Source organism: Haplochromis burtoni, unplaced genomic scaffold (assembly GCF_018398535.1).
Source record: "Haplochromis burtoni strain Fernald_Lab_line unplaced genomic scaffold, NCSU_Asbu1 Contig_85, whole genome shotgun sequence".
In the NCBI taxonomy this organism is placed as follows: Eukaryota; Metazoa; Chordata; class Actinopteri; order Cichliformes; family Cichlidae; genus Haplochromis; species Haplochromis burtoni.
Genome location: NW_024582446.1, coordinates 1,388,991 through 1,413,545, shown reverse-complemented (window position 1 = coordinate 1,413,545; position 24,555 = coordinate 1,388,991). Strand labels below are relative to the sequence as shown.

Genomic DNA, 24,555 nt, shown 5'->3' with positions numbered 1-24,555 from the left:
TGTGTGTGTGTGTGTGTGTGTGTGTGTGTGTGGCTGTTGCCCCAGTGCCAGCAAGGCAGCAGGCTTACTTGGCCAGCAGAGCGTCCATTCTCTAGTAAAGCCAGCTCTACAGGCCCTGTTCCTCAGAACTGAGCTGCTTGCTGAGCAGAAACAGATGTGGGCTCCGTCCCTTCTGTTCCTCCATCTTGCTTCTGCATCATCACCACCACAGATCCTGTCTCTCACTCAAAAAAAACCCTGGGATTTCAGCAGAAACAGATGGACCAGTTCCCTCAGCTCCTCCATCTTTTTCTTCTACGTCACTGCTAAGCACTGTGAAAGCAGGAGAAACCAGATGTGTGCAGTGGCTGCTTTGTCCACTATGTCGTCTCTGTGAATGAGGTGTGGAAAATAAGAAGGGTTCACAGTCATAGATATGGAAGTGGTCTGTTATCTTAAGGTATGTCTGTTATCTTAAGGAATGAGAGGTATGGAAACCCACCTTCTCTATTATGTGAAGAGATTTTTATAGGCTACCAATCACGACAGTGTTCCAAGAAAGACGTTTTAAAAGCAAAAAAAGCACGAGTGTAATTCAGTGTTTAACCATTTCTTTGCTTCATAACTGAAGAACATTTCTAAAATATTTACTTGAAAAATATTCTCCTTACATGTTCTACGGTGGCCTCCTTTTTCAGACTTTCGCCATGCATTTTTCAGGTTATTAAAGTATCAACAGTAGCGACTGAGCTTTATCATGGCCACTTCACTTTGCATGGAAAATTCACTCAAGTAAGCATTTTCACTTGACCTTCAGATATTACTGTCTCGGCGAAGTCAAAGCATGGCTATTTTGTAAGTAAACTGTACGAGAAGTTAGAATTATAGCATAATTTAAATGCTAAAACATTTATTACAGGAAACACTAGTAGAGAGAGTTAATAAGGCAAAGTATTAGCAATGTCCTTTGCAAAATAATCATTAAGTTTACATAAAGCAGAATTTTACCCCTGATGCAAGTCCCAGGACTCTTTCTCTTGTTAGACAAATATAAACCACTGCACTAAGTAGCCATCCTATCTAATTAAGTTATAATGCCAATTAGTGAGAAATTCATAGCACTAGTACTGGTAAAATGAGGCATGTACTGCAGTGTTTTGTAAGGTTTTATAAGCTCGTGTGTCCTTTGACCGAGTCCAGTCGTGACTCATCAATTATGTATGTTAACCATCCAGCTCCTTCCAGCTTCTCCTGCTGTGATTGCAGAAGCGGGCCTGAAAATGTGTGAACACACACCCAGCCTTTCCTTACTGGATTGTTTTTGTGAGTTGCCATGGCAATAATCTCAGGCCCCCACCCTCCCACAGACACACAGAAAAACTCCTACCCCTTCCCACAAACCCAAATACGGCCATGTTTGTAGGGCAACCTGGAGGCCAGAGAGGTGGAAGAAAGAGACTAGAAGGTGAAAGTTGAGATAATAAAAATAGAAAATGCACAAGAAAAAAAATGAGAGAGTTGGAAATAAGAGTCAAAAGGAGACATGTACAGAAAACAGAAAGCGAGTGTGGGATGGCTTTATCAGCAGAGGAATGTCTTTCCCGCTAATATCGTGTAACAGGACTAATGGGATTAGAAGCGGAGGGTATTCTTGTTAGTCACAATGGGTACACCAGATATTTCACCCTTCAGTTGAATGAATCTTGTGATACAAGTGATAAACTATAGCACCTAGTCATTCTACACTGACCAGACTTGTGCAAGTCTTGCTTAGAAAAACAAAATTATAGTTGATTTAAACTTGCTAAGTAATTTAGTGTCCTTGGTCGTCAGTTTTAGGAAAGGGAAAGACCTGACGCTGCTTCCCTTTAGATATTTTTTTCCATTTTATGTCACTCAGGTGGCCTTTATACCACTTACCCAGGAAACTTAAATGTAATAATTAAAGCTAAAAATGCAGAGTATAAAGCAGCGATCCATATAAGATGAAAGCAAGGTTGGTTAGCAAGCAAACACACCGTCTGGCAGCACTAGTTAAACACAGAAACCTGCTGTTAAGTGCTTAATAATATAAAAACTCTGCATCTCACCCACCAAAACTGAAGACCAGACTGTAGGGGTTTGTACAATCAGCCATTCATAAGACAAATGCATTTAAAATTGTTTCAAAAAGTCCCAACGCTACAAACACTTTCAAGAGCTCTGAAATGAGCACAGTTAGAAGACACCTGGCAATTACAGTCACCTGTGTTGGCTTCCATCTCTCTGTTAGAGCAGACATGTCTGTAATTGTGTAAACTTTGATTGACCCCTGGTCTTAGGGGATTGATTTGTGTTTGACCTCAAGTGGCCAGTTGAGGAACTGCAGGCCAGTGTGGCTACCTGTAGTTTTGCTTGGTAGGTTTTGAATTTCTTCGACCATGTCTTACGAAATAATAAATCTAAAAGGGCTTCTTTAAAAGAATATGTGGATGAAGTGGCATGATTTAACAAACCAACATGAAACACATGAAAAAGGTCATTTGGGAATCTTGGGATAATTTTAACATTTCATCAAAACCTAAAATTTCATTTTTGAAATTCACACACATGAAACCTCCAGTAACTCACAAATAAACTGGGATTTAGTGAGTTGTTGTTTTTTTTTGTTTTTTTTTAATGGATGTTGCCAGTTTGTGTACACAAATTGCTTTTGGGAAATGAGTCACAAAAAACCATCAGATTTAAGTAAAACTATACAAATGACTGATATTGGAGCATGGACAGCTATCGCCTTGCTTATTAATGTACTTACTGGTGCCATCAAATGCATGCACAGTATGCACAGTGGGTAAAGACAATTTCTGTCATTACTAAAAACAGCTTAACAACAGCCTAAGGCATTTAAATTTAAATTGAGGTATTTATTTTTAATTTGCCTTTGCAGTAAAGGAGACATTGCATTGATTAGTCTCCAACTATCTACCACTTTGTTGTTTGCCTTTTTGTCACTGTTCCTGTTTTTAACCAGCCCTGCTATCTGTGGATTGTATAATTCCCTCCCGCTGTCTGCCAGTCTGCACTCACTCCCTCAAACTTTTTTTTTTTTTTGGCTGAGCAGGGTCAAATGGGGTCAGGGTTCTGAGAAACGCATCCCCCATAATCCCTCACTGCTTAGCCAGGTTGCTTTGTCACTCACAGCACGTACATTCTTTTATAAACACATGTGCATGCATGTGCAAATGGTATGAAAACGTGGATAGACTTTTTTGTGTCAGCTGGCAGTTGAAGTGTTCATTTTCTTCCTTAGTGAGAGGGTTGCAGTGGAAAAGGTCTCTGTGTCTACATTGGCATGCATGCATGCATATTAAGAGATAACAGGTTAGGAAAGGGAGTCAAAAAATGTGATTTTGAGTATAAGAGTATAAGAAGGCCTTTGTATTCCAATATTTGCAACACATGAGCTTTTATATATTATTTTTATGGTCTGGTAGCTTACCCTTCATTTTGCATAGTCTTTATCATTTACATGCACTCTTTCTAAACGGTTATTAATGACCAAGAGATTAGGTTGCATATGCAGACATCCAGCAGTAGTAACCAAATTCTTCCCCAGGATGACCCCTTACCCTATTCTTATTTTTGTGAAGTCCATTAAGCAGGTTACTAGAGAAAGTGAGTCATAATCAAGATTCTTATTTGCAAGTGTCACTTCATCTGTGTTTTGATATTTGATTCTTGAATATACTTCTTGCTTCTTTCCTTTCCACTCACCTTATTTGCTGCCTTTTTCTTTTTTACTCTCCAACTTTTCCACGTTACTCTGGACCAGTCCCTCTGTCCGTCTGTCCTTTTCTAATCCCTTTTATAAACCATAAGGGCTCTGGCCATGAGAACCAAACCTTCACCATGACAACCACAAATTCAGGCATGTCCCAACAACTTCTTCACTTTGTGTGTGTGTGTGTGTGTGTGTGTGTGTGTGTGTGTGTGTGTGTGTGTGCTAGTGTGTGTAGCCCAGCTGTTAAACAGATGGAATGCTTGCTATGCAGTAGATGATAATAGTGTGGAATCTGAGGTCTATGCCCCTCTCTACCTCTATTTGCCTCTTTCCTCTCCGCTCTCACTTCTGAACCCACTCCTTCCCTTCTGGTCTTTCTCTGATCTCCACACCTCTCCCTGCTACAGATTGAGCGTCCATCACTTTGCTTTGTTCTCTCTGATTAGAGGCTTCTAAAGATGGGTATCATAGCTCACTTTGTTCCTTTTGAGCGACACACCACACGCACCCTGTGGCCCAGTACGTGTGTGGAGCGGGGGCTGAGTGAGCGGCCGTTGCCACATTTTTCACATTTTTTTTCTCCAGGCCTTAAAGGTCTTTTTCTATCCCAGTGCAGACAGACTGTGTCTACGAGCCATAGGCCGTCATGCAGGAGGAATGCAGTCTCCTGAATGTCAAAGTGACTCACATTTTACTGAAACGCTCTTTGCAAGTGACATAACTAATTTTGAAGTCTCTGGATGTGTAACATTTAAACATTTAGGAAAATGCTGTAAACAGGGAGGGAGAAAGCGGTACAATTTACAGCGCAAAGACAGGAATGAAGAGAGTCAAGCTTACTCTTTGCTTTTAAGTCGACTTCATTATATTTAAGAAAGAAACATCCAGTCATGAAGCTTCAAATTATATAGTGGGAAGTGCTTAGACTAATCTGAGGTTTTGTTAGTCAGAATAAAATGATGAGACTAACCAAGGCCATTACCACCAGGTGGGAATTCTGGTGGTCACTTTCTTAGCATGACTGTCTTCTCTCCTACGTTTATGACTTAACGGAAGTTTTAAGCTAAAATAGTTTCCTGTTTATTACATCAATTTACTCCAGGTCTCCATCGGTCCTAGTAGTTTGCAGTTGCTGTTGTGCCAGAAAGGCATGTTGCACCATGAGAAGAAGGTATGCGAGTGGTTATTAATCTCCCTAGGAGGCATATTGCTAGCATCTGGAAGAAACTGTCAATGCCTTTTGTCTGCTTCACAGGCAAAAATGATGCTATTAATGATTCAACTATTTCTTTGTTTTTTTTACTATTCTTATTAATAAAGGGGAAAAATATTCAGATTGGACCAAAAACAAACAAACAAACAAAAGAAATCCAAACGATGATCACAGTTAGTTATTTTAATAACATACCTACATTATCATTGCTTCTGTAGAATGTCTCATACCACTACAGAGCGCTGTTATAACAAAATAAAAATATGTACATACACTATATACTTCTGTTGTATTTTTGTAACTTTTAGGAAAAGCCAACCTGGATTTGTAAGTGAGTCATTACTTTATTTATCCGGCTGTTGAGATCAATGGTGTGCATCTGCTCTGCACCTACTGATGATGTCAGTAAAGTTTCTGTAATCCTTTCCTGACATCATCCTAATCCTTTTTCCCTCTTTCCACTTTCATCCCCCCTTTGTCCTCCTCTCCGTTGATCCCTGGCTTGCTCTTTGTCTCTCAATTTCCTTGTGTTTTTATACCTAATCTCTTACCCAGACTCATCTTTCCCATCCTTTCCCCTCTTTTTGCACTGTGTCTTTTAGTGTCTCTCTTTCTTCCTATAAAATCTGCCCGTCGCCTGGTCCCCTCCCCCCCATCATTTTCCCTTATTCCTCTTCTTCCTGCTGTCCGTTGTGCTCCGTCTGGCTGTTCTCGGTAATCAAACACAGTCGGTCAGACACAGACGGGATGTGAGGTCAGACGAGAATAGGAAGTTATGGTGCGTGGGCAGCGCCAAAAACAGAAGAGAGAGGAACAGTAAGGACACAGGAGGGTGTGGAGTAACACCGAGTAGAGGTTCAGTTTCAGATTTCAGCTGTCAGCATCATCTCCTGGTTCATCTCGGTATTAAACACTTAACCAGATGGAGTCGCCAACGACCGCCAGTCATAACACTCAGTGGTGAGGTAAAGAAGTAGTGTTTTTCAAACGTTATTACACGTCTTCTGAAATATTAAATAAGTTCTCTTCTTATGTCAGAAGTTGAATTTGTTGAGACCACCTCTTAACTTTATGCTCTTGGTTACATGAGACCAGTACTGTAAATGTGGGGCAAAATCACTGAGCAGGCCATACTCCTGTCTTTTTTTCACTCAACGGCTGATCCGATAAGCTGGGTCAGCCTGTTTGATGGAGCTCTTCATGTCTGGAGCTGTGCTGTAATTCCATAAAAGAGAAAAAGTTCGGTTTTGTCCCAATGGAAGAATGGAAAGATAAGTGTATGTATAAAAAAAGAAGAGAAAAGAGCACTAATGAGCTAATGTGTCTAGCAGTGCATCTGTTGAACTCTATCCGTGCTGCCAGCCCCAACACACACATGTACAAACAGTAGCTTAAACTTCCCCCCCACTGCCCATCAGCAATCTCCTGTGACCTAATACTGAGACGCACACACACAGTCTCTCTTTTGCTCTTGCCCTTTTTTTCTCACACACAGGGAGGGCAAGTAGAGGTTGTGCTTCCATGACATCACTGTTGCCATGACTCATAAGTGTACCCCAGGCACATTAAGGCGCTCTCCTCCATAACCCGTCAGAGGAACCGACATACATGCACACACACACATGCACACTCCATCATTTGTGCCAAATATACATCGATCTTTGAAACCCAAACTGCGTTTTACACAATTATACTGCGCTTGTGTGTAAGGTCTCCATTCACGTGCATGCACGCATGCTTGCATGTTTGACAGTTTCCTCGCTCCTGTAGCACGAGCATCAATCAATCTTGGTTTCATGCAGGTCTAGCTGTTGCTTACCTTCACGCAAAGATTCATAGAGACATCCTGTGTGATCTCGAGTGGTCACACTGAAATGGAGAAAGCAGATCCCCTTCAATCAGGAAAAACCTCAACTTCGGGGATCACACGGGGTGGGGGTGGGCGGCAGCGGTGGGGGAGTGGGAAGTTCCCACACGTGTGCGCACACATTCACTTGCGCTCACCCTCATAACAACCTCGAGTGTCTACTAAATCACCTTTACATGTGTCGGTGGACCAGTTTTTATATGCATGTGTTTATGCTGCTCACTTTCAAAGAGGCTGTGCAGAACCAGTGACACACTCAGAAGGGACAGTAAAAACAACAGCTCCACTCACACCCTGAAATGCTTTCTAAGTAACCTTTATCTTCATGTGGGTTACAAATATTCTCATTATAATTATTTTGAACAGATTATATTTGAGAAATGAAAGAAGTCATTGAAAAATGTTTCCCGCTATCTGTTAGAGACAGCTTCATATTCTAGGTCAAAATCGAAACTTTGATTTGTAGTAGAGGAAAAACTGCAAAATCTCAGTTCTAATAAATGGGAAATGTGCTTTTGTCATTTTTGCTTAATAAACGATTGAATGAATAATTGATTGTCAAAATAGCTACATGTGAAATGTCTAATTCTAAGCTTCAGAATTACTTTTCATATGAATATCACATGTCACTTCCAAGCTAAATCTGCTTAACTGCGTTTTAAAGAATGCACGAAACACAGTCATCATATACACATGTATTCAGTAGAAGTCGCGCAATAAAGTCAACGAGCTGGGCTGCAACAACAGCCAAACTGATGTCAGACCTTCCTGGGAACAATTACTCACAGATGTAGATATAGTTGATGTGAAAATGGTGCATCATAATGATTAGAATTATTATTTCTATGAACTGTTTAATCTGAAAACCATCATCAGTTTTTATGTACAAAGCAGAGTAGCCATTGTGGAATATGAGTCATGTTTATTTATTTATTTATTTGTTTGTTTGTTTTGGTGATCCCCATATTGTTTCATAGGTCAGAAATTTATGAGTAATCCTTTCTGTGGAATGCATTTAGGTTTTTCCTCTCCTCCTCCCCAACAGCTGTGTAACGACTTGATGAGATGAAATAGGCACTTACTGAAGCAAACAAGTGTTGCATCACACACCATTTGGCAACAGAATTTCTAAAGAATTGATGGGGTTTTTTATTGTATTTTGGGCTATTTTTGTTTCATTTTTCCACAGATGGTTGAATTATTTGCTGGACTGAAAATGCCACAGAAAACATTACAGTTGATTAGGGAATGCAAATGCTTTTTGGTGACATTTTCAACCTTAATTCCCCCGTTTAAACGCAAACCTTGGCCGACCTTGTGTAATAATGAGCCCTCGATTTCTACATTTGACAGTACCGGTAACATCTGGGAGCTGAAAATGTTCTCATTGTCTCATTTTCAGCCATGCAGCCAATGTGGATGTGATTTGAAAGTTAGAATTTTCACTGGCAATCAAACTCACATTAAGAAAGGTAGAAACAGTTTTCATAGATTGTAATTATGGCCTGACATGTGGGGAAAAATGCCCTTGGGAATTCTCACCTCAGTTTATACACAGAGCCTCTCTTTTATGATGGAATATTTATTATGTCATTCTTGATAATTACTGTCTTTTTTTCTGTCTTTCTCCTCAGATCATGATTCAGAGGGGAAGCGTGTTCAAGACATGCTGTCTGCAATCGAAAAACCACAGGTTGGCATACCTCTTCCCACAACTGCACGCACACACACATTCAAACCGCTCTCATCAATCACCTCCCTGTCCGATGCAGTCACAGCTGGCTTAAGCAGTGATGACTTTTCCGTATGTTTATTTGGTCTCTTTGAGTCACATGAAAACGAAATGCTTACGTTTAGAATAATATCTATACTGACTTGTATATGCAGCACATTCCTCATTTTCAATGTTTTTTGGGGGGCTTGAGCAGCAGGGAGAGTAATTATAATTTACGCTGTGCTAATGCTGGCCACCTGAGGGCAGCATCTGCTCACCCAAGCTGCACACTCTGTAATAGCTTTTTTCCTTCCCTGAGGGGAATGTGATTGAATGAATGAGCTGCTTCCGTGCAGACATGGTTTACTAGAGAGGAACTGCTCGTTCCAAGTTAAAACAGTTTGGTCAGCATGCTGTGCAAGCGGCCCATTTAACATCTTTGAGTTTACGCCGCGGCTTGAGACTGTGACAACTGAGTGATGATACAAAGAGGATATTTAGTATAACTACAGATAGAGATGCTGAGAAATACATGAAATAGATTTTTGATTGATGTCCAGTAGTAGTGATTTATCTATGCTTAAAACCTCAGATAACTTATAAACTGATCAAGTTTATTATAGTTGAGAATGAGAAGTAATACAATTCGGAGGTTTCCTTGTGACACTGTCTATTTTTTCAGTGCTGATGCATGATGCATGTTCGATGTCCTATAACTTAAAGCGTTTATGATGAATGCAGTAGTCTGTTGCAAATGTACACATAGAGTTATATAAACAGCATAAATTCACCTGGATGGATGGATTCAGCTTCTTTTCAAACAGGCATTTAAACCACAAGATGTTGTGGTTTAAAATATTTAAAAATGACTACTATTGGTAACATTGTATGCAAATCCAACAGTCATTTGTACAGTGGCTTTTAACTACCTGTTATTGACTTCACTAGCAATGCGGCTATAACTATGTGTATTCCTTTGTGTCCTGAAGGTTTCCAATATTCAGGCACGGACTGCACGGCTGTCCTGGGCCCCCCCAGCAGGGCTGGTGAACAGGCATAGTAACGGGATACCTGTGTCTTGCTCCTATGAGGTATCTCTCTCAGATAAGGGAAGAGATGGGAAATATCGCCTCATATACAGGTAGGAAACTTAGAAATTGGGGGGAAAAATACAGCGTCCAAATTTAATCCTTAAGGTCATCCAAAGGACACTGGTGTTGTCTGTGTTTCAGTGGTGAAGAATTGGAGTATCATCTGAAAGATCTCAGGCCAGCTACAGACTACCACGTACGGTAAGGCCTCAATCCTTTTAATATTAACTACTTGTGTGTTGCAGCGTATGGGGGTCCAGGAATCCCTGAAATGTTGGATAAAAACATCCTTTAACTGTGTTTCGTTTGTCTTTCTGTATCAGGGTGTCGGCAATGTACAATTTGGTTCGAGGCTCGTGTTCAGAGGCCGGCTCGTTTACCACAGAATCCGCGGTCCCTGATGTCCCGTCACCACCAAAACTCACAAATCGTGCCAAGACCAGCCTCACCCTACAGTGGAAGGTACAGCTACTGACATCTTCTTGTCCAGATACTCCTCCATGAAGTATTTTCACTCCCAAGAAACATCACAGTGATTTGTCATTGTGACACATTTAATGATTTTTTAAATTAAGTATATTACAACTCCGATGCGTTAATAGTTTGAGTGCATCAGCCGTGCAGCACCGACAAGTAGTTGCACAACTCTGTTAGAATGCACCCCTGTGTCCTCTCTGACCTGTTATTTTAGTATTTTTTTATATCCTTGCACACTGTCATTCATAAAGAGTAACATCAGTCACCCAGACAGGATATAAGGCCAATCATAAAAACACAGCCGGTATTCTGTCTGTCTCATTGTCAGAGTCTTTTATCCTTAGCTAATCTCTCAATCTCTCTCTTCTCTCTTTTCTGCTTCCCTCGGTCCATTTCACTGTCACCCGTAGCCCCCGGGTGACAACGGATCCAAAATTACAAACTACCTGCTCGAGTGGGATGAGGTAAGTCTGTCATCTGTCATGCTCTACCCTTACCTCAAAGCAGCACTTACACCTATCACCAGTGTCCCTAAACACATGTCAACATTGGGCTCTTCAGACAAGATGGAATAAAACTGTGAATTATGCTCTTGCAATGAATGTCTGGCTTTTCTTCCCATCTTCTATTTATAATTCTTTACTTTGTCGTGCTATTTTTTTCTTCACATTTAACATTTTGTTGTAGGTGAGCTTATCAATCCTAATGTCCGTTCTTGTCTTTATGTCTTTTCTGTATACGTCTTCTCTGCAGGGAAAGAAGAACCGCGTTTTCAGAGAATGTTACTTTGGGAACCAGAGGCACCATAAGGTCACACGACTCTACCCCGCCTGTGACTACACATTCAAGTTGGCTGCACACAACGACATAGGCAGAAGGTAAAGTTCTGTTATTGAATGTATATATACGTTTTATATACGCACACCTGCATGAATACAGTGTCATGGGAGGCATATTGCATGTTTTTTTGTTGTTTTTCTTCATTGTATACCACTATGGCAGCAGGCAAGCACCGAACTGCTATTCTCCATGTAACATCAGTTACATACAGAAGAATAGACTTCCTCTTTTCCCATTTCCCTCTATTTCCACTCTTCTCTTGCCTCCTCTTGTCATTATAGCGTGGACCATCTCGCCTGCAGTTATTAGGGTGAAAGGGAGCAGAGAGGTCATAGAGGGGACTGAGAGTGAGGGAGGAGATATTAGCTCTGTGAACGAACTCAAAACAGCTTTAATGCATCCTTCAGTTTGGCAGATTTGAAGCTGGGTTACTTGCTTTTATTCTAACTTGAATATTTTTCCCCCCACTACAAATCATCCATCCTCCCTATGCGCTCCTTTTTTCTCTGTTTAACATCCTCTTCGGAACTCATATAACGTCTTCACTCCCAACGCCACGCACCTCTGTGATTAATCACCAATGCACTTCTGTCAGTGTCCTTTTCCTTTTCATTTTCGCTGATTTTTCTCCACCTTTCACTTTGAAAAATATTCATGCCTCCATCTCAGCTGAAATTGAAACCCATGGCAATCATTTCTTCAGCGTTTTGAAGGAAAGCTTAAAATGGAAATTTCTTTTTCGGCAGTGGCTTCAGTTCAGAGGTGGTGTATATCACCATGGGCACCCTGCCTGCTCTGCCTCTGGCACCACGGCTTGTCAGGGCAGGGGTGTCCTGGGTGACCCTGGAGTGGGGGCGTCCTGAGGGCAGTCCCAATGTGGAGCAGCTCAAATACACACTTGAGATCCAGGAGGACAACAGCGTGAGTACCGTCCATGTACAAAAACATTTGTAACTTTTATTTTTCTTTACATTAAAAATAGACCTCAAAGACTCTAGAACATCTTTTGTCTGTTTGTTAGTTTGTGCCCAGTTTACGAGTTTTATAAATCAGCATCAGGGTGTGTTGTACTACAGCAGTCAGTCAACCGAAGACTAAAAGATCTCAGTTTGAAAGTTATGGATATACACATGAAAATAACAAATGAAAAAGACAGTATAAAGGAATATCGAAGCTTATATTCATAATCTCATGAAAAAGATTTAGGGTAAGTGCCACTGATGCACAGCCGTAAATCCAAATATGCAATACAGACATAAACTCTGAGCATGTACAGCAGGGGCCCCCGATCCCAGTCCACGAGGGCCGGTATCCCTGCAGGTTTTAGATGTGTCCTTGATCCATCACAGCTGATTTAAATGGATAAATTACCTTCTCAACATGTCTTGAAGTTCTCCAGAGGCCTGGTAATGAACTAATCATGTGATTCAGGTGTGTTGACCCAGGGTGAGATCTAAAACCTGCAGGGACACCGGCCCTCGTGGACTGGGATTGGGGACCCCCGATGTACAGCATTCTTTGTTTACAGCATTTTCTACAACATTTTTCCACACCTGCCTAAAACCTTTGCACAGTACTGTACATATAAAAGAAACCACACTATATGTTCCCACAGGTTCTCTGCTCTCTTTCTACTGTATCCATATATATATCTATATACAATAAAATGTGAGCTAAAAGTCAGCATTTATTGCATCCATAGACTCAATAATTCATGCCGATCCTAATGCACCCTGAGAGAATCAAACACTGTACCTCCCACAGGGAACAGACTTTCATCCAAAGTACACTGGAGAAAACTTGAGCTGTACTGTACAAGGCCTGAAGAGGAGTACACAGTATAAATTCAGGGTAAGCATTTGTGTTTTGGTTTCTGCACTTGTGTCCCACTTGTTGAAAATCAGAAGCTTTTTTTACTAAGAGAGAATATGCAAAATATGTCATTTTGGCTATAGTTTAACGAGTTGTCTAACACTGCAAATCACTAACCATTTGTCAAGTACACAACATTCAGCTGTGGTTTTTGTGCCTGTTCATAATTTGAGGACATTGTACAAATCTATCAAAATCCTCTTGCGCGTACCTCACCAGGTGAGTTTGTGTTTATTTTGGGTTTTTCTACCTTGCCTCATGCACATTGTTTGATAAAGCTTTGCATCTTCGAAAACACAAAACACATGAATACACACAAAGAATCAAGTCTTTCTGCTTTCCCTGTGCTATCCATCTGGTGTAGACATAATGTAACAAAGCAAAATTATCTATTGGATGTAGCGACAGAATTAGATAATAGAAAAGAGAAGAAGGCAGAGAAGCCAAAACAACAACACGTGAAGGGGCAGAGACTAATGGCTCCTATTTATCACGACAATTGATTTAAGTTTTCAGAGATTCTTTTGTGTGTCTCTGCTTGGCTTGCTGTGGCTCTTTTCTCAGTTTTCCACTCTGTCTATATTCTTTTTGCCTTTTCTTCTTTCCTCTTTTTCTCTTCCCCTTCGTTTCATCCTTTATCTACTTTTTGGATTTTTCTGACCAGTATTAGACAAATTTAAGTAAAAAGAGAAAGGAAAGCAGGGAGAATGGGAGCAGTGATGATGTGCAGCAAAGGGCCTTGGGTTGGAATTGAACCCAGGCTAGTACAGTTTGGCCTTGCAGCATGCAGTCGCCTGTTCAATCACTGAGCCTAATTTAGGCCTTTCTATCAACCTATTCTCGATTTCTGATCTCCCACTACACTCTTTGTCTTTGTACCTTTGTTACGTGCTCTGTGTCTCTAATTGTCCCTTCTGTCCACCTCTCTTCCTGCAGCTCATAGCATCAAACATGGAGGGAAAGAGCAGTCCAAGTGAAGTTTTGGTTTGCACCACCAATCCAGACAAACCGGGCCCTCCATCTGCACCCTGTGTCACAGAGGCAACACCCTATGGATTTACTGTCACATGGGGTAAAGAGGCACACATCCATGCGCATATATCATATCGTATACATACAGATACTCATTGAGATGCTTTCATACAAAATTGATTTGGTACAGACTTTTCAGCATTATCCAAGCCAAGACTACATGTGTGCAAGTTGACTTGATCCAGATCAAACTGAATCCTGACACTGTTTGCTGTTAGTGTGTTTCACACTTTCAGAAGAATTGCAAAAAATACATAAGACTGCAACAAATAGATTTTTTTGGTATTGATATTAATGTCCCAGATAAAATAATTTAGCTAGCTAAAGTAACTAAAATAATAACAATTATTTTCTACATGTTGTCTCCTGCGAATTGGAAAATTGTTTATGTGCAATAATATTCCAAACTAAAATCAGTTCATCAATTGTTTTGACAGATCCTCCAATGGACAATGGGGGATCTGAAGCTCTTACGTACCTGCTTGAGATCTCAGAGGGATGTTCTGAAGGTACCTGTGTTATATCTGTCTGTCACTGTATCTATTCAAACATACCATGAAAGATTTTCCAGCATCTTAGGACAGACCTTTTTCTCTTCGTGTGCTGTTTAACTTTTCTCAACTACCAGCCTAAAAAAAATAGAAGCCATAATTGAGTCTTTCTTAGCATCAAATTAAGATATTGATGCACACAGCGTTGCTCACACCTGCCCTACAGGAAACCTAATCTTGTCTAGTTCCTTTCAATATATAGTAAAAGATTGCTGTTGAGTGTCAGTGTACAGAAGAAGAGAATATCAAAAGCCTTTGTTCTTTTGTCAATAGAATCGACCTAAAAAGTCATCTGGATGATTTTATCTAGCTTGTATTTACACTGTCCTGTGATATCAAGACAGGCTTTTTAAAACCTTTTTCTTCTTAAAAAGATGTGGTCATTGAAACGAATGACTCTGCCATATTAGGTTTATTCAAACTTCACTTTTAGGTACATTCAGTCTGTAGAGATAACATAGTATTATGCATTGCAGAAACACAATACACTTCTGCTAGGAAATTTACGCTGTGATGTAAACAAGGCCTATATTTGCACGGCATAGTGCTGCTTCACAGGGAGAGTATTATATTTCACAGGCATACGCAATCCATCAACAACAGAACAGGAACAAAGCGTTGTCAGTGGGATTCTGTTTCTGGAAACTGCAGAAATACGTACAAAACAGCAGCTGATTATGTGTATGTGCTTTAGTGTAATTCCTTGTTTTGTGTGTGTATGTGTGCAGCAAACCAATGGGAAGTAGCGTACAGTGGTCCGGCAACACAGTGTGTGTGTGAGCGACTGAGACCAGGGACCGTTTATCACCTACGTGTGTGTAGTATCACCACCGGAGGACACAGCCCAGTAAGATTCACATACATGCATGCATACACAAATTTCAGCAATACACACACACACATAGATATACATATATATACATACATATGTTTCTTTTTTCTTTAAGGCAATGGGGGCAGTTTCAGGCCCATCTAAGTTCAATTGTGTGTTTTTGCACGTCCAATAATAAATTGTAGTCAATTTTTTTGAGTGAGTGTTGTAAACTGTCAGTCTGAGGTTACACTAATATGTACAGTTGTATGTCATCTGCATAACAATAATACAAAAATAGCAATATTCTATAATCTAAGTAAAAAAAAAAAAGTCTGTTTGATAGGAGAGGTCCAAGAATAAAGCCCTGAGGAACTCCACAAACTTTTTGTTCATTCAACTCCATAGGTACCAAGGGACATGAAGTACCCGCTCACTATCTAAATATGATGGGAATTTCAAAAGATATTTTGCACTGAAAAATATAGTTGTTGTTGTCAAACAATCTTTTCAGTAATCTTTCCTAAAATTATACATGTACACCAATAATTAAGCCTATCTGTAATTGTCTTTTGTACCTTTTATTTTTTGCTCTTTAAGTGCACTGGTAGTGTTCCAGTCCGTACATTAAGTGTCCCACCAGGGCCCTGCCAGCCGCCAAGGATTGTCGGTAAAGCCAAACACAAGGAGGTGCAGTTAGAATGGGGTGAGTTCAGGCATACACGCACGCTGTTTACTTTTATTTACTAGAATATATTCGAATTATTTTCGTATAAGGCAGCTAAATCACCTTCTGGCCGTTTAATATGTTTCCCTGGCCAATTCTAATGTAAGCCGAGTCAACCACGTTTCAGCCTAATTGAGCCCTAATTTAGCTCATTAAATGCCTAACCTAGCCTCATATTTGACTTAACTCTCCTAATGTCAGCCTATTATTGTAGATTAGTACTGTTATCTCTTGGCAGGAAAAGGTCTTCCAGCCTGCCATGCTGAGGAAGTTCTTTCTTTTACCAGTTTAATACAGCTGGTCATGTCTCTAATCAGCTCACATTCAGGCACTGCTGCAGCTGCAATTACTGGCTCGAGCTGAAGGTCAAACATAAAGTATTGGAGGGTTTTCCCCACTGTCACCATTATTTATTACTTTTGTCTTTCTGCAAGCAGAGAATAGCACCAGGTTTATGGGGAAAAACCCCTAGAAAGTATTCAAAATATACCCTGTGTATTAATCTGTAAGCAGTATAAAAAGCTTGTGAAATACTGAATACATCATTAAGAATTTATGTGTAACAAGATATCGTGACATATGTATTGTGTATTTTCATCACAATTCATGTATTGTGGTTAGTTTCACTGTAAATGTTTCTTCTTATCGCTCTCTCTTATTTGATCTTCTTAGACTCCCCTGAGGGAGTGTGTGAGGAGTGTGTGTACAGTCTGGAGATGAGTGAGGGAGACGCCAAGCCAACGGAGGTGTATCATGGCTCGGAGCTACAGTGCACTGTCGCTAGTTTGCTTCCTGGTGCAACATATAGCTTCAGACTGAGGGCTGCCAATGAGGCTGGGGTGAGAAACTGTCTGGCTTGTCAAAGCAAGAGTGTGATCAATAATAAAAATGAAAATAAATAAATGAAAGCCATGGCGATCTGGTAATTCACCAGGCTAGACCATAAAACTTATTAAAGAACAACAGAAAATCGTAGCTGAAACCTTTTGAAGCTTGATCCAGCCACTTTAATAGGTCAGCCTATAAAAGAAGGGATGTTTTATAACAGCTAAGCATGAAATATTGAATTAAATAGCATTTGTTTACTTATGGCTTTGAAATTTGCTCTGCATATTGAGCACACAAACTTGGGAGCTCTTAATACACATCCAATATTAAGCAACAAGCAGAAAATTCAACTTAAAACCGTAGGTGTAGACACAGACACTGAGTAGTTGGATCAGTGTGCCCTAGAAAATTAACTTAATATTATAAGATTTGATTGTTTTGATTATCCGGTCACCTGAAAGTGAATTAGATGGCGCCAAAACCTCAGCACTGTTGCTTATTCAACAAGATGACTGTGTCTATATTTCACAGCTTTTCAGTTTGGGATTCGAATTTGATTTTCAGCTTTTGTAAACTTTTTACTGTCTAAATGATTCAACTTTCTCATTTATTTTGTGTCAATCGATCTGTGTCTCCCTTAGTACGGACCATACTCTGAGCCTACAGAGGTGACGACTGCAGCGGGTCCTCCTGCGCAGTGTGGAGTTCCCATAATCACACTCACCAGTAACACCTGTGTAACACTCAACTGGGAGGTGAGGCAAACCAAAAACACAGCTGCATTTATCAAAGGAAATAAACAGTGTATGGAAGGAACAAAAAACAGACAAGAAAATATAAAAAGACAGGCCACATTTTTTAACACTGCTAAAGAGCTCTAGCTCCCTTTTACTGTTTAAAATAAAAAAAAGTAGTAAAGTCATCTTTTGGGCCTTTTGGTGTTGCTTAGCAGGCTCATTCCTTCTTAAGAATATACCAACTTGCTGATTTGGCCACTCCTAAAGTTTTTTTCCTATCACTTTAAAGGGTATCTTTTTTTGTTTTTCAGTCACATTCATCATTTTTTGGTCCCCATACTCCACATATTCCACTGAAAATATACCAAATGAAGGTTGCACACTTTTGATTTATATACCTAATTTGTCATTGGAATATTACAGGCCTCACCTGGCCAGTAACTATGCAACCATGGTATAACTATCAGACTATGCATGGTTATAATGGCTGTAATTTCTAAACAGTTAATGATGTACTTTTGTTAAAACCTTTGAATTTAGTCTGCACTTTAATCAGATCTTGACCATTTGATTTCAAATCTGCTGTGGTGATTTACCAAGGTTAAATGACAATAAATGTGGGTCCAAATACTTACCTACCTCAATAGACTTAAGTTTAGATGAAAAAAAAAAATCTTGTTTTTCATTTTGGGTTTGCAAAACAAGCCCTGAATCCATTAACTTTCAGGTATCTGTTAATTCCATTGAGCTGATTTTGTGTTTCTATTGCAGAGCCCTGAGGGTTCGGGTACAGACATCTCTGAATATCGTTTGGAGTGGGCGAGGGAAGATGAACCCATGGAGCTCATCTACTGCGGATCTGCCACGCAGTGTGAACTGTCAGATTTGACACCTGCCACAAATTACTGCTGCAGGCTACAGGTAGTGCACACACTACTAGATATCCCTACAGTGGATTTAGATGAACATAGACAGGCATACAACATTCACTTATGTTGAAGCCATGCATAGTTAAACTGACAATGAGAAAAGAAGAACGTACTAGTTTATGGAACATAAGCACTTCCAGAAACAAAAGAAATAACTGAATTGTGATCGCGACAAAAATTCAGCCTGGAAACATGAAACCAAGATGCTGCAACACAAACACTCAGACTCCAGGGAAAGATTGATGGTCATTGATTCAGTTTGTATTCTGACCCTTAATGTGGTGCATAAATAAGTGCCGTCTTTCTCCTTCTGTTTGTCTAACTCTCTCCCTTACTCCCTTTCTGTCTTGTACCCTCTGAAGCTATGAATCCAATAACAACATGCTTTATGGCTCACATCTCTATAGGATTATTTATAATCGGTTAATAGTTAATAGGTTGACAATCCAAGGTCAACCTACCGTCCTAATAATTGCTTTCCTACATGTATGTGATTTCTCTTTGTCTCTGTGCACTAGAAGTGTACGCCTGTGTGTTCATATCTGTACACCTTCAGAAGATTGCAGGAATGGATCACACCAGAGGCGCCGACTTGGTTGAACTCTGTGTGACTCCATACGTTCTATACCTGAATGAACTTGTACTGGTTCATCTTCTGTAGCAGTGTTTCAAATCTGCACAACCTGACACGCACTTGTTTTATGAGAATGCTTTGAATGGGGGGACGCCAATGTAAGGATAAGTTAAATCAGTTTCTATGTGTTTTTCTAGCCTCTGCAAAATGAATTTGACAGCTGAGGATAAATCCGAGAAACTACTGAAGTATAACTTTTCTTGCTGGACCCAGAGTTATCTAGATAGTTTAATGCTGAGATAAACCGTCAAGGATTTATATATAAGTGCACATTGTAGATTCCTTCTCCTTGGTATCTACTCGTGAATGGTGCTTGGCTGTTTTTGGAAAGTGGCTACAGTGCATTTTTACAAGAAAACAAACACTGCTCATCTGCTTGGATTTGCTAAGTACATTTAATCCATGAATGTTGCTTTTTACATGTAACTATTACAAGGCTCAAAAATGGATGGAAGGAAGCAATTTATCTACATTTTTTATTTGTAGTTCAAGCTTTCCGAATGGACAAGATGTATATAAAATACCAATTTTGTCCTTCCTTCCTCCTCTCGAAGTCTGTAAGAGGCAATGAAGGTGACTATTACAACGAGCGATTGAAAGGCATTTAATAGTGGATACTTGAGCTGAATATTAATGTGTTTGACAGCACAAGTAAAGGATTAATGCTCTTTCAAACTAATTTGAATTCATGTCTTTCTGTTAGTTTTCTTGTCTATTCAGTTTTCTATATCAGTCCCTCCCATTTAACGTTGTCTTGCTCTTTGTCCTGTGCTTATTAATAAATCCCTTCATATTTATCTTCTTCCCTTCTTATTGCTAATCATCATCTGTCTGCCTTGGTTTTAGTCTTCACTTATCCCTTTCTTTTTATCCCTCTCCTCACCTCTGTTCTATCACCGGGATCCTCTATCTCAGCACTATCAATCACAGCAGTTTCCCCCCCTCTTCAATCTCTCTCACCCCCTCTGTGTTTCTGTGTCTCCCACTCAGGCGGTCAATCAGGCAGGTGCTGGTCCATATAGTGAGCAGAGCAGTTTCCAGACCCCAGCTACAAATCCTGACCAGGTATCATCCCTTACCCCCCTGGATCTCCCGACCTCCTCAGAGACAGGCCACTCCCCGTCTACCTGCCTCCACCTGAAGTGGGAGGAGCCAAACTGTAACGGGGCCGAGATTACCTCCTACGTCATCACCCTGGACGACCAAACCATCACTGTGGATTCACGGACAACTCACCTTGTCACAGGCCTGCAGCCAGACAGTGAATACAGGTAATGATAGCTAAACCAAACCATTTATGCTTGTGTGTGGTGCATTACATGTTAATTACCGTGTGGTTGTGTCCCATTTTTTCATATGCGGTGCCAGCCCATAGAAAGAAATAAAATGCTGGTGCAAACATATTTGGCGCTCTAATTTTTCCACTTCTTTGTACCTTCCCTCACATCAGTTCCAATAGTTTCATTGATATCCTTCTACGAATTTGCTAATATTTATAATTCGTTATAGTGATCCTATAATTATCTATTATACTGGGGGGATGATTGCTATTTTATCACTGATGAATTCAAAAATCACAGCAGAAAAGTAGTGAGAATAGAGGACAGTTAGATTTGTCGGGAGGTCAACATCAAGTTATGTTGGAGATTACGGCATTGGGTTCAGAGGGGTTTACAGTTATGTCTTAGGGTATGATGTAAATTTCCCACTGAAGCATAAATTGGGTGTAAGAAGCGGGTTCATTAGCTCATTTTACACAATCTGTCTCCTTTGGCCATTTGGAGAATGCAGGTTTTACAGCTTCTGCATTGGCTTCTTTTCATACAGACAAGCAGGCTACATCAATTTTTTTATACACATTCTGTATTTAAATAGGGGTAAAATGTTTGATGATTGCATGAGCTTGGATCTCAAACATGTTGTACTCAAGTAGCAGTAAACAGCCCCTTAATCATCTTTATGCACAGCGTTGTTGTGATCCCGCTTGTCTGTGATTGCTTTTAAGTGTGTTTGTGAGCATGCATATGATTGTGCAGCAAGTTCTTTGAATTCTAATTAAAAAAGACAAACAGGGAGAGGTTATCCAAGGTAAGGTGACATGTGCAGAGGCAGGGTGATCTCGCACCATTGTTTTCATTCTGAGGTTGTTTTTGACCCGGTGTCACTGTGCTCTGTTGCATAATGGCTGCCAGTGAGACAGAACATGTGTGAGCCCGTGCGTGTGTTTGTGTGCATTTGAGAGAATCTGTGGGAGTTTTTGTGTGTCCAAATAGCTATAATTCTGGTTGTTATTTACGACAGGAATTGTACTTCAGATATTCTTTGACTGTGTGGCCTTGTAAAGGACCACAGTAAACATTTGTGTGTTTTTGTGGCTGTTTGTGTGTGTGCGCACCCACATTTGTACAATTTTTTTTGCAGCTTGGAGGTTAAACACACTATTTTTATGTATTAGTATTTAGACTTCAGTTTTTGTTCTAAACCGATGAAAAAGGAAACATATGTTTGTTTTTTAAAACAAAGAAATTCGTTTTTAGTTTTTTCCCGCCAACAATACAATACGCTAAATTATAAAACATTAAATATAGTTACATTAAATATTTGTAAATTAAATATCTATATAGATTTAAGATGACTTGCATTTTCTGTCAATGGAGTTTAAAATATTTCCTTCAAAATACAAGATTTGAATATCTTTCCTGCATCTTTGCCCCAAATAAATAACAAAACCATATTAAAGTAAAAAGAAAACCCCAAAGAAAACCCTTAAGTGTATACTTGTGGTCTAGTCATCAATGACAGAATACACATTAAGTAAAGCTGCAGTGCAAAGAAGGTGCATTCTGTATTATCAACAATGTCAACCTTAACTTCAAGTAAAGGAGAGAGTTCAATTTGTCCTCTAAAATTAGATGTGTATTTTCACTTTAGTGATTTTCTTGGAGTCATTGAGGTGAGATTTAAATAATTTACCAGTCAGAGGTTCTTGCACTGGTGAAATTATAGTCTCAAGATTATTCAATTACTTGTCCCCTAGTTTTTTTCTCTTGACAGTGTAAAAAAAATAAATCATAAATTAAAAATAAATAAATAAACTGCATCTGTTCTGAGCCTAAGATGAAAGTTTGTTAAGGTACAACACGGAGAGGTTGCCTGTCCATCACAGGGCTAACAAATAAACATTCACGTTCACTCTCATCATATCTAAATGTAGCCCCACCTATCATCAAAAGCTAAGCCTTATCTTTACGTTGTTCACAATCTCTTATTATCTTTTATCCATATCCTTAATTATCCACTGGATAGATACATGTTGCCCTTTACCTCACAGACACAAACACAAAAATGTTTACCTAAGCTGCATGAATTATAATGAAAGGTTGCAGTTACAAAGAATCAGTGGTTAAATGTCAGAAGAAGGATACCAACTAGCTGAGGACCTCTGATATTGATGCTAATAAGCTGATCAGACACTGACAGAAAAACCGCGAAGAACAGAGGGGGCTTCCTGGAAGAAAGGCGGCAGGGGAGTTTGAAAAACAGAAATCCATTTCTCCCAATTCTCTTTAATTAGCAGCTGTGTGTGTCTGTGTGTCCAGTTGAGTCCATATATTTTTGGCATACGAGTTCAAATGCATGTGCTTAAAATGATGTTTCTCTGTCATTTATAATCTTTATAATTATGTTTTAGGGAATACATTGTAGTATTTAAGTTCTCTCTTTAGCACAAATAGTCTAAAACACCCTGTAGCAGTGATAGCAGTTACCTAACTTGGTACACATTTAGGGAAAATGTGGACCAGGAAGTCTGACAAATTTAAGGCTTATCATGCAGAGTACGTAGGAGAATGGTAACAGGCAAAAGGATCCACAAACATCCAAGGTCAAAGCTAATATACCACATTAAGTGTCCAGCATTGGACAGGTAGGTCTGCAAATACATGGAGAGCATTCAAGGTTGCATGGTACAGCACTTTCACGGTCACGTACTTTGGCTTGTGATCTTAAATCAGTGCACACATGCTCAAGTAAAATTTAAATGCTGGCTTGTTTGGCTCTCATCTCTAGAGACATTTCCACAAAAATCCAATCAATATAAGATGATAAATAATAAAATAATAATAAACATTTTTACAGTGCAATATTCAACAAATAAATTCTATCTCTTTCTCGCTCTCTCCCATGATTTTTAGTGTGCAGATCCAGGCAGTGAATGCCATTGGCTCCAGTCCCAACAGTTTACCACTGATCGTGAGGACACGCCCTCTCCCACCACCGCCGCCCCCACTCGAATGCTCAGCGGCTGGCCCTCAAAGCCTGAAGCTCAAGTGGGGCGAAAACACCAGCCACACACGTGCTCTGCTTGCTGATGACATGGTCTACACACTACAGATGGAGGACAAGAACCACAGGTGGAGTATACATGGACCAGTTTATACTGCTCCATCATCATTGTTTACTTGAGGGAATGGGCTGAGTCCAGCTTATTTAAACAACACATTAAAATCTTGGACTCGAAGCTTATATTTACCCATTTATAAACAAAAAGTGGAACACCCAATTAACCTACTAATCCTGTCTCTATGACAGCAATAGACAGAACGATAGTCTGCGTTTATCTATGGAACCTCATGTGTAACAAGGGATTGAAACTATGATGTTGCCCTCAGAGGACTTCTCACCCTATAACTAGTCAATTGATCAAATTAGAACCCAGGTTAAAAATATGCACATCATTGAGAAGAACACAAATACTAGGAGGACAAAACCAGAGCAGCTGAGGGGAGCTGAGGGAGTGTGTGCATTTAACATTAAAGGTACTTGTGGGGATCTGTGCCTTTTCCTCTGTGTGCAGTAACTAGATGTACCTGGGAGTAGTCATGTTGAGTGGAGCTGGACACAGCAGGGATGCAGCCCCCAACAATCAAGCCTTCATTGAATTGACTGGTCAGACAGCAGCGATAAAAAGAGAAATGGAAAGATAGTGTTAGCAGACTGAGGAGGAGAGGATGGAAAATAATTATGGACAGGGAGTCAAATACACATCTGGGGGCAAAAAAAGTTCAGGAGGAGGGAATTTTTGCAAGTAGCTAGAGCTAAGAGTATCTGTAATGCATCGCACCAGCCCGTCTGCCCAACTGTCAGTTTGTTTAGCTCCCTCCTTTATCCTTCTGGTTGGCCCTTATCAGTGTTTGAATTAAGGGTTGGCTGTATCAAGCTGGCACCTTGACACCCTTGGAATGGGTACCATAACTGACAGATGGGTCCCTAACTGGCAGGCTGTGGTCTGTTAGCTTCTGTGACACACATACACATAAACAAACATAGAGGTATGCGATCGCTCTCTGCCATAAAAATGCAAACAGCTTTCACAGTTTTGTTTACCCTTTTCTAACTGCCACAGTAATGTTTGTGCATATTTATGTACATTTTTCTTTCTTTGTAATCACGCTTGGATGCAGTTAGGTATATTATGCATGTGTCTGTATGCAC

At 40.0% G+C, this 24,555-nt stretch overlaps 1 protein-coding gene across 2 annotated transcripts in view; it reads left to right on the top strand.

Annotated features, from left to right (window-relative positions):
• Positions 1 to 24,555, top strand: part of fndc3ba (fibronectin type III domain containing 3Ba) — an 86,819-nt gene that overhangs the window by 50,956 nt on the left and 11,308 nt on the right. For both annotated transcript variants that reach the window (XM_005926047.2, XM_042222385.1), the window contains exons 8-24: positions 8,454 to 8,512; positions 9,523 to 9,674; positions 9,766 to 9,825; positions 9,948 to 10,086; positions 10,512 to 10,565; positions 10,855 to 10,979; positions 11,688 to 11,862; positions 12,706 to 12,792; positions 13,750 to 13,885; positions 14,283 to 14,354; positions 15,125 to 15,243; positions 15,808 to 15,913; positions 16,607 to 16,773; positions 17,404 to 17,517; positions 18,271 to 18,420; positions 20,053 to 20,333; positions 23,256 to 23,474. In XM_005926047.2, the coding sequence (XP_005926109.1) occupies positions 8,454 to 8,512; positions 9,523 to 9,674; positions 9,766 to 9,825; positions 9,948 to 10,086; positions 10,512 to 10,565; positions 10,855 to 10,979; positions 11,688 to 11,862; positions 12,706 to 12,792; positions 13,750 to 13,885; positions 14,283 to 14,354; positions 15,125 to 15,243; positions 15,808 to 15,913; positions 16,607 to 16,773; positions 17,404 to 17,517; positions 18,271 to 18,420; positions 20,053 to 20,333; positions 23,256 to 23,474 (2,215 nt within the window). The remainder of the gene's footprint in view (positions 1 to 8,453; positions 8,513 to 9,522; positions 9,675 to 9,765; positions 9,826 to 9,947; positions 10,087 to 10,511; positions 10,566 to 10,854; positions 10,980 to 11,687; positions 11,863 to 12,705; positions 12,793 to 13,749; positions 13,886 to 14,282; positions 14,355 to 15,124; positions 15,244 to 15,807; positions 15,914 to 16,606; positions 16,774 to 17,403; positions 17,518 to 18,270; positions 18,421 to 20,052; positions 20,334 to 23,255; positions 23,475 to 24,555) is intronic.